Source organism: Engystomops pustulosus, chromosome 5 (genome assembly GCF_040894005.1).
Source record: "Engystomops pustulosus chromosome 5, aEngPut4.maternal, whole genome shotgun sequence".
NCBI classification, from domain to species: domain Eukaryota; kingdom Metazoa; phylum Chordata; class Amphibia; order Anura; family Leptodactylidae; genus Engystomops; species Engystomops pustulosus.
In genome coordinates this window covers 41,161,263-41,172,269 of record NC_092415.1, presented here as the reverse complement: position 1 = coordinate 41,172,269, position 11,007 = coordinate 41,161,263, and the positions used below count along the sequence as shown (strand labels likewise).

General features: G+C 41.2%; 1 protein-coding gene across 2 annotated transcripts; it reads right to left on the bottom strand.

The window, feature by feature from the left end:
- Window positions 1-7,944: 7,944 nt before the first annotated feature.
- On the bottom strand, window positions 7,945-10,663 carry MSC (musculin). Of its 2 annotated transcripts, none has more exons than XM_072154656.1 (2): window positions 10,074-10,663; window positions 7,945-8,315 (listed from the first exon to the last, which is right to left on the bottom strand). In XM_072154656.1, coding segments are annotated over exons 1-2 (492 nt in total). In that variant the 5' UTR covers window positions 10,565-10,663; the 3' UTR covers window positions 7,945-8,314. The 2 variants fall into 2 exon arrangements, with proteins under 2 accessions (XP_072010757.1, XP_072010756.1); XM_072154655.1 differs by having other exon boundaries at window positions 10,130-10,663.
- Between the last annotated feature and the right edge of the window lie 344 nt (window positions 10,664-11,007).

Genomic DNA, 11,007 nt, shown 5'->3' with positions numbered 1-11,007 from the left:
TACGTGTCAAGAGCATCGAATGTGGTCTGGAATTATATGTTCCCTCAACAAAGATGGCCGCCGGCTTAGACAGCCCTTGGGCGCATGCGCCAAAATGTAAATGACGGCATTACCACAGCACACAGGAGACTTCCGTGTAGCCCGGAGCAACAAGTGTTGAACACCATGAGTTTCCTGCAGTGAGCGACTAACTTCGCGCCTGAACACAGCAGGAGACATCAACACATTGAATTTTATGAATGAAAGTGCCGAGACGTGGGAGGATCCGTAAGCTGATTGGTGGACTACTGTTTTTAGTTATGAAATACACATGCATTGTTTGCACTTTTCACTTTGCATTTTTATTATTTGTATAGCTTCCTAGCCTTCCGATTGCACTTGTATATATATTATGAATTGACACGTGTATAATTATTAACTATCTGTCATTTACTCACAATCTGTATCAACCAATGAAATGTATTGTTGGCCTATATATGTTTGTGTGCTGGCCACATTCACCATGCTTGATAAAGGCTCGTAAGGAGCTGAAACGTCGCTAATGGAATAAAGACACCCACTTTATTTTGACACCATTTACGGAGTGCTGCCTTTTCCTCATCTTATATTTCAGTCCCTTGGCCTGGGGACTTACGGTTCGTGCACCCACCGAAGTTGCTGTGCTGCTCTGAACTTTCCTTTATCTTATCTATCTATCTATCTATCCCATTTTATTTATCTATATGATAGGCTTCTCTTTTCAGATGCTTGTATACCCCTGACTGTAACATAGCTGATGACTAGTGATGAGCAGACCCATTAAAATTTGGGTTTGATTGAATTCTGCCTACCTGGAATTTTAAATATCTGTTTGGAATTGGGTACCAAACCCAAACCCCTACCAGAAACACCCACAATTGGTGCTGGTATCGATCACGGGTGTTATCTATTCCAGAAGGAAGAGATTCCCAACTGTAGACAGCACTGCTAGGAAGTTAGATTAAGGGGGCTGCCTTTCAAGGTAGCAAAAAGAGACATTGGGGCACATATACCTACCGGTCCCGTCGCGATCCCTGAGGTGTGTTGTCCGAGGATTCAGAGCTGCCACGATTCACTGAGATCATGCATCCAATTTCCTGCATGTGTTGCTTCCCCACTGAGGTCTGCCGGAGTTCACAATTTTGAATGTTAAATCCCACGACGGCCCATCCCCCAATTTGTGTCATGTGAAAGCCGGTGCCGGTGCGCCAAAATCCGATCGGATGCCACAAAAAGCCCTTCTAAATCCGGAGCACATCGGAAATCTTCGGATATTCCGATGATAGTTCGGTCCGCGAACCCTTAGTAAATGAGCCCCATTGTTTTTCTTTTTCCACCCTGGAAAACATATTTCGATATTTCCTTGAATCCTCTAGTAGAGCATCAAGGTCTATAAGTCTCCACTTGCCTGTAAGGAGGCCTTAATTGGCAAACTCTACATAAGGAAAAACTTATACTTCCTGAAGGAATCTGCTCCTTAAACCTGGTGGGGTCATCAACACCATGGACCAGATCTCAATCAAGGGACACTAAAACCATCTCACTGCTCAAGTGCTACAATATCTACTGCTAATAGTCTGCACCCAGACTCACCCTACATGACACAGAAGTGAAATTTCTGCTATATGCAGATGACCTGCTAATATTGTCACCTACCGAGAGAGGTCTCCAAGACAACCTGGAAGTCCTGGAGAAATTTAGCACCACCTGGGCATTGCCCATCAGCCTAAAGAAAACCAATATCATGGTGTTCTAGAGGAGAAATGCAGGAGTGGTCAGGCTTCCCCCCTACATGCTGAACAGCTGCCCACTGCCAGTGACTGACAGGCCGGGAAATCCACCAATTAGGAAGCTTCAAGGAAGCCCTCCAGTTGCTCAGGGAGCATCGAGGAGACGATTGTACAGGCTTAAACCTCCCGTGACACTCTGGACAAAAGTTTTTTTACAGCATCATATCCCATATCCTTCTGTATGGCAGTGAGGTCTGGATCCACACACATACCCAGACTGGTCATGGTGGGACTCCAGTCCAACTGAAATATTTCACCTGGAGTTCTGCAAATGCCTTCTTCAAGTCCATCGGAACACCTCAAATAGCGGCTGTAGAGGAGAACTTCACAGATTCCCCTTATATAGTACAGTCCTGAAGAGGGCGCTATCATTCCTGACTCACCTACAGAACGACAGTCCAGATTCCTTCCACCATAAAGCCTGGCAGCAGCAGGGGGTCCCTGGCAATGTTGGAACCCAAACCCAGCCAGAAACAAACATGGACCAACCACAGCTGACCAAAGCCAATATCATGGTGCTGATAAACCAGGCACAGAAGGAACATGTCAGTGACTGGAGGACCAAAATAAAGTCATCCCAGAAGATGACCATCTACAACGGTCTACAGAGAGACTATAGACTGGCTACGTATCTGGAGAAACTACCGGACCCCAGACTGAGCGCTTACCTGGCCATGGAGTCCGGGCGGCATAGACAGACGTACGTGCCTAGGGAGTGCAGACTGTGCCAATAGTGCCAGGACCAGGAGGCCACCGAGGATGAGGTCCTTCTACACTGCTCCAGATACTCAGCAGTGAGAGGCATTCAATTGAGGAGACTCTCAGATCTCTCCTTGGGCTTCAGCTCCATGGAAAAGGGAGAGAAGATCTCCATCCTGCTGGGGGAAGAGGAGACAACAATGGCCATAGCCGCACAATATTTCACTGCTTGCCATAAACTGAGAGACGTATGATACCATGGACTATAATAGCCCCCCACATATTTGACACTCTCAGAACAGGGATAAATGTGTCATGTGGATTTATGTCTGTTTACATCTCTTAAGGAATCTGTTCCTCAGACCTTGAGGGGTCATTAACCAGATCTCAATCAATTGAAAAAATAAAACCATTACACTCCCCTAGTGCTACATTATTTACTGGTTATAGTGTTTACTCTTTTCTTTCACAGATTGTTCTGTTTCTTATCACTTGTCTAGTGAACCATAGCATTACTGTGTCCATTTGTGTATAACATTTGTGTTCTGTTCATATGTTGTTCTATACCCGATGCCTGATGGACACACCTAAGTAGTCTTGAAAGTCTGCAATTGTCATGATCTTTTTCAGTTAGCCAATAATTATCTTATTGCATTTGTGTATTAGTAATAATGTGACATTTTTGTTTTTTTATCTATAACTTATTTGTGTAGATAGGTATTTATTGAATATTTTTGTTGTAACATGTTGTGTGGCTCAATGGCGGATCTTCTTATAGGAAGTATGGGCAGACGTTGGCCACCTGCAAGCCAAAGGCCCGCGGCCTATATGAAGATTCGCCATCAGTCTGAAAAAAAATCTATACTTCCGGCTTCTTCTCCCCAGCCTCACTGCTCCTTCTTGTGCTCTTCCGACCCGGGTGCATCACTATGACGTGGCCACGACACCACCACATCATAGTGATGCGCTCGGGCCAGATGAGGAGAAGACGGAGCCACGAGGAAAAGATGGAGCCGTGGGGCTGGTTAGAAAAAGCCAGATGGTGAGTATAGATTTATTCTTTCAAGAGTGCCCTGCTGTGGACAATACATTAAAAGGGGGCACCTGAGATGGAAATTTTATTAAAGGGGGCCTTCTAGTGTGGAAATGTTGTTAAATGGATATCTGGGGTGGATATTTAGTTAAAGGGGCCATCTGGGTGGACTTTCCTTAAAAGGTGGCATCTGGGATGGTCATTTAGTTAAATGAGGCCATCGGGGGTGGATATTTTGTTAAAGGGGCATCTGGGGTGGATATTTAGTTAAAGGGGCCATCTGGGTGTACATTTTGTTAAAGGGGACCATCTGGGGTGGACATTTATTTAAAGGGGGCATCTTGGGTAGACATTGCATTAAAGGGGGCATCTGGAGGTGGACATTTGATTTAAGAAGGCATCTGCTGTGGACATTTCATTCAAGGGGGCATCGGATGTGGACATTTCATTAAAGCGGCCTTCTGGGGTGGACATTTTATTAAAAGGGGGCATCTTGGGTGGATATTTCAGTAAAGGGGGCATCTGCTCCGAAAATGTCATTAAAAGGGGGCATCTGGTGGACATTTCATTAAAGGAGGGCATCTGCAGTGGACATTTCAGTAAAGGGGGGCATCTGCAGTGGACATTTCAGTAAACTGGGGGCATCAGCGGTGGACATTTCAATAAAGGGCAGCTCTGCTGTAGACATTTCTGTAAAGGGGGGGCTCTCCTGTGGACTTTTCAGTAATGAGCTGCGGCTGCTGCTGGACTTGTGAGTATTCACACTATAAGGGGGAGTTCAGCTGCAGAGTGTGCAGAGGCCGGGCCAGCCGGGGGATCTGGTCTGGAGGGTAGTCCGAGCGGAGGGTTTCATGCAGTTAGGTAATGTGATCAGCTATCCTAAATAGATGCGATATAAGATCATAATTGAAGGTAATCGTTTAACTTTATGAACAGTATAAGATTTATGATGTAGAGGATGTAGAGTATTTAGCATACGGGCACATGTTGGTTTGGACACTGTTGGGCCCTAGTAATGTGAAAAGCCCGGGGCCATGGGACACTTAATCTGCCACTGATGTGGCTGAAATAATATGCTAGTTTCCCCTATGGGAACAATAAAGTTCTATCTATGTGCAATAAAAAAGAAATAGTAACGGCACCCACCAGGTCTTCATCAGTGCAGCAGAACCACAGAAAGGCGATGGGCCATTTTGGGCTACAACTTGCTTTTTCAAGCCACACACAAAGTTCTATCTATGTACCTATCTACTTATCTTGGTCCAGAGCTCTTGGCTCCTTCACGCTCACTCAGTAAAGCCTGCATAGATACAGTACATGTGCAGTGAAGCCACAGTGTACTACACCGGCTTCATCAAGTCAAGGTGCAGGCAACGGGGGCAATAGAGATGGGTCCAATGTGCCTTGTCAGACTTATCTGTCAATAAATATAAAAGCTTTTTTCCTTTAAGGTTGAGTTCATATCAGCATTTATTCAACCATTCTTCTGATGTACACATAACCTGAACGTGGCTCCCGAAGGGGTTCTTACTTCTATTTTGGCAATTTAGAACATACAGAAGCATATATAGATATATATTGAACAAAACATGATGAAGTGCCACTCATATCGAGTGAAGTGGAAACAGCTAATCTTCAAGGGTAGGAAAAGGAAAAATCTGCTTAATTGTGAAGACACATTCCAATATCTTATCTTTTCCAAGCAACATAAAGACTGTAGTGTAAATACGCTGAACCAAGCCTAGCTATCACTAACATAACATCCACCAAAACCCACTGTGACATCACCACTCTCTAACAATCAACCTTTCTATTTAGATTCTTGCACTTATCAAAAGTTTTCAAGTTAAGTTCTTCCTCATGAAATCTTAAGACAACACAAAACTCAGTTAAAAGGGATATGGTTAGTGATCGCACAATTGTGACATATTTACCATTCCACTGTCCCAGTTATGATCCTGAGAAAATGGTCATGTATTACCTGCTTTAGTCGTAGATGTAAGAAAACTCCTTATAGAGACAATACAATTTAAGGTTGTCTCTGAAGGCATGTGGAGACTTATAGTCATTGATGCTCCACTAGGGGGTTCTGGAGATGATGCAAATACATTTTCCAGAATGGGATAATTAAAACATTTCCTCTTGGCTACCTTTTAAGGTAGCCCCCCATATATGGGTAGCCCCCAATATAGATTGTGAGCCCTCATGGGCAGAGTCCTTCTCCTACTTGTCTCCTGATCACTGTAGTTTTGTATTTGTACTTGCATTTGTTGTTGTCTTAATGTAATGTATGTGAACCCCTTACTGATTGTACAGAACCATGGGCTTAATGGGGCTGTATAAATAATAATAGTAATTACGTCAAGCATGACTTTCAGGAAGCCTAATGACATGATTCAGGAGTATATCTTTTCCAAAAGAAACTGATTCCCAACTGAGGATGGCGCTGTCTTTGCATCTAAGGCATCTACATGAGTCTTATAGCCATTGATACTCCCCTGGCTACGGCAAGGTTCACACCAGCCTGAGGAATTGTATTGAGCAGTAATGTTACTGACTATGTGGCCAACTACTTGTAAATGTCCTTTACAATCATAGAATTAGTGATTATAATGCAACTACTATTAATAAACACATTGGGGCAGATTTACTTACCTGGTCCATTCGCGATCCAGCGGCGCGTTCTCTGAACAGGATTCGGGTCCGGACGGGATTTATGAAGGTAGTTCCTCCGCCGTCCACCAGGTGGCGCTGCTGCGCTGAAAATCAACTGAACACGCCGGAATACACCGAGCTGGACCAGGTGAAGGTAAGCGCGTCCCAAGCAACACAATTTCGATTTTTAAATGCGGCAGTTTTTCCGAATACGTCGGGTTTTCGTTCGGCCACGCCCCCCGATTTCCGTCGCGTGCATGCCAGCGCCAATGCGCCACAATCCGATCTCGTGCGCCAAAATCCCGGGGCAATTCAGGTACAATCGGCGCAAATCGGAAATATTCGGGTAACAGGTCAGGAAAACGCGAATCGGGCCCTTAGTAAATGACCCCCATTGAATATTTTTGTATAATAATAGCAATATTATTGTTAATAAAAACAATAATGATTATTTGACTATTTGAAATTGCTAATATGTTGGGGAAAATTCCTTGTCTTTATGCTAATGTGATGCTAATGTGATGCCTGTTCTATTCAACATTAAAAACGAAACATTTTAAAAGATCACTAAACAAACATAAATGTACAAAAATATTTGTGCTTTTTCACTTCTTCTCTTGACTTCCATTTGCCATATTTTATCATATTTTACAATCAATACATATTCTTGGTGTGACACATCTCCTCCTGTCTGGTGACAGGGTGCAAACCAACTGGATGGAACAGCAGTTTCCACCCTTAGGCTTCATAAAGAAGACAAAAAAATATATAATCTCTGATCCCTTTGTTGATATAGTGACACATTAAACAGATTTTTACCAAACTGTATAAAGGATTTTTGGTTTAAAGAAAAAATTACTTTGATATCCAACAAGGAAAAACATAAAAAGCGACAAATCTATGGAAAGTTCTTTATATTTAAATGAAATCTACCACCAGGATGAAATATTGTAACCAAGCACACTGACATACTGGCAGGATTTACTCTTCTTTAAGTTTGATGTGCCCTTGTTTTTTAAAAAAAAATTAAAATATGCAAATTAGCCTGAGGGGCTCCAGACTGCAAAGATGTTAATGGGGCCCCTTAGGCTCATTTGTATAAATTTAAAAGCCATTTCTTTGTAAAAACCAGGACATAAGAAGCTAAAAGAAGAGCGGATTGTGCCGCTTGGTTTACAATCCTTCAGCCTGGTGGTAGATGTCCTTTAAGACAAATTAATTCACTCACATTGACATGTCAAGAAACATGTCGGAATTACTAAGAGGCAGTGGCATAACCTGAAGCAGTTGGGCCCCGGTGTAAAATGTCCCCCAGGTCTTCAATTATAATGTATTGTCTTCTCATGTAGGAAAGGTACACCACATGTGTCCACCAGGGCATTTGGGCTTGGTTTTGACTGTACACTCTGTACCCCCTTATGTTACGCCCCTGCTGAAAGGTTACAACCTTTTAGTAATAGCAGCAATGCACTCGGAATTAAAATGTCTTCAATGTCTGACCTGGGGCAGATTTCAGCTATCATTTGTGCCACTTTTGGGGGCAGTTTATAGCAAGATGCTCCAGCCCACTTTTATCACCCTTTTTTTTTTAATGCATGAAGCAAAAATGTGGCACACAAAGCACGGTACATCAGCCCTATTCCTTGTGCCATTTTCATTACAGTATTTTTGATTTTTAGTCGCATATTCACAGTCATATACACTTACACCAGGTCTAGAAAAATATATTATAAATTTATTATCTGTCTTATAACACTGCTTTGAACAGAAATATAGAGCACTGCTGCGTCATACATCACAATGGATATAGGTACATGGCCTTCCTTCATAACATGTTAAGAGTGCGACCAGGACATCAAATCCACTTTAGCCGAAATTAAATGTCCATCAAAATGGTATAACTCATACCTAAGTACACTTTTAGTGGAATACTGGGAATGACAGTCACAGCATGTACATAGTCCTTGACGTCAGTCATTAGTATTCTTGATAAGGTTCATATACAGTATACAATGCAGCAGAGAGATGATCTTCTAAGCTGTGGCCCCACAAAGCCTAGTGGATACATTGACTTCTTTTGGATCACATTCCAGTCTTCCCGAAATTACAAATGGCCATGTCTGCAAAGAAAGATTTAGAGGTTTAGATTTAGATCACACCAGTGATATTATTACTTAGTGATATTATTATTATGGTCAGGTATATAGTCAAAATATATTCCGTCTTTACATGTTTTGTTTTGATATAAATATATTTACTTTATACATTGCATTATTTATACAATAAGCTATAGACATGAGTAGACATTGGGAATGATCAAATACATGTAAAATGTCTAACGCTCCAATCATGACTGATAAGAAGACTAATCCCATAAATTCCTATAAGAACAGCTCTGTGTACATTGGAATATGCAGTGACACCTGACACGACTGTATCGTGCAGTCATTATATGTCTGGCTAAGGACACCGGACTAGTGCACATAAGGAACAATTTGTTGTTAAAGTTGTGTCTGGGTCATACAAAAACCTATAATTAGATGCACATGATACAGGATTTAATAAAGTTATTACCTGTATGGCTATTTAATACACAAATGTATAACTGTAAGTAAATATATTGAAAAATAAATAAATGTGCCCATTTTTAGATTAGTTAACAGATATCAGACATATATGTACTATAGTAAATGCTCCAAGTAGTAAAAGTTATAGGGGATCATTTATCTTTTCCTTCTTTTGGTGCTTTTGCGTTTGCTTTTGCCTATTATGCGTTTTTTGGACTGTTACGCCACAGTTTGCTGTGTAACCATTGTGTGTTGTTGCGCCCTATTTGTCATTACATTGCGCCTTTTTACAGATGTTTGCGCCTTATTTAACATTGATTTGCAAATAACACACCAGTCCTGACCAGGCTTAGGAAAGGCAATGATATGATTTACGCTACAAAATTGCCCCTTTTTAAAAAAAAAAAAAACTTTTAAAAGACAAAGAAAAATCAGGTGCTAAAAATAGACTCCCAAAATGTGCAAAATGAGCTCAGGAAAGGGAAAAAATAAGATAAATAAATGACCCCCCATAATATCAGATCCTGTAATTCAAATAGACTATGTATAGTTTGGATATGTATGAATAAGATTTAGTACAGTGTAAATATATATACACACAAACAAATAACATATGTTATTAAAAAATACATATTTATTTCAAATGTGTGTTATGTAAAATATTCTTAAATGTAAGAAATATATACTTATTCATGTAATTTGATCCTAAAATGTATAAACATCATAAGCAACACTGGACTTTTTGAAATGCCACAACCATATTTGTCTTGATGAATACAGGTCTACATGTGGTGTGTCAATACTGTTTATCCAAATGTGTATTTCATTACACACAAACACAAAATTAATGAGTAGATTACACAATATATAAATATAAAATGATTGATATTAGATATATCTTCAGAACATGTAAAACTCTAATGTATGATTATATATATATATACACACAAACACAAATATAACTATAACTAGCAGTGTGGAAAGACATATACTAATATAACTTTCAGCAAAACATAAAAAAACTTTTTATATATTATATATACATATATATACTCCAAAATATATTATATATGATATATACTGATATACCAATACATCTGTAATTTAAGTCTTCTGAAGGTTTAATAAAAAAAAATTAAGAATTAAATACATTAATATTTCAAAATATATTAAAATATTATAGTGAAAGTAAATAACCATGGACCAAGTGATATCCATACTGGAAGAGCACCCAGGGGGCTACAGTATTAAGAAGACTTGTGTATCACATAGACATCCTCATGCACAGAGACACTCAGCATTGTCCATTACCATGATGCAGCCCTTGAAGCCGACTGGTGCTGGCTGTATGGGAGCTTCATTCTTACCAGGTTGACAGGATGGACATAGCTATTGTCATATCTGTCGTCCTGCAGCAGCTGCCTGAGGTGGGCAATGTAGCTGGAGGCCAGTCTGAGGGTGTCCAGCTTGGAGAGCTTGGTGTCAGGGGGCACCCAGGGCAGGCTGGTCTTGAGCCTGGAGAAGGCTTTGCTCAGCACCCTCATGCGGGCTCTCTCCCTGGCATTGGCTGCATTTCTCTGGGATTGCTTGCATTCCTTGGATGACCTTGGAGCCTGCTTCTTGTCTGGGCTTTCCCTCTTCTTCTTGCCAGTGGAGGTGTCAGCAATGGCATCTTCTTCTGAGTTGTCAGTGGAGTGGTCCAGCAGCAGGTCACTGCATCCTGCTCCTGCCTTTCTGTACTGAAGCTCCAGTACTCTGAACTCCAGCAGATCCTCAGTGTCACTCACAGACCCAGTGGACATGTCTTATCTGTGATCAAGCAGATGACCACAATGAGGAGTAGTGTGGTCACCTACACATAGTCCTACAGTCAGCACAACTTGCTTTTACTCATTCCTGCCTGAGACATTTCAGCAATGCATCTATATAGCAGGGGGAGTGTGGGAGTGGGTCAGTAGGGGGTGGCAATGACATAAGATGCTGGTGGGCTTACTATATTAACCCTGCATCTGCAGCATCTGCAGCTGAGCACTGGTATGGGTTACATCGTAAAGCACATTAGTTCCCATTTGCAGGTGTCATGCTTTTTTTTTTTTGGTTGTGTTTAGTCCATTGCAACTTCTAAGAGATGACATCAGTGAGTTCTCCTCTGGAAGGGGATGTCATTGATTCTATTTCATTCTGATGTTACACTTTATAGAGTTAAATAAAACAAGCAAAAAACTGAAAAAGTGTAAGCTTATTG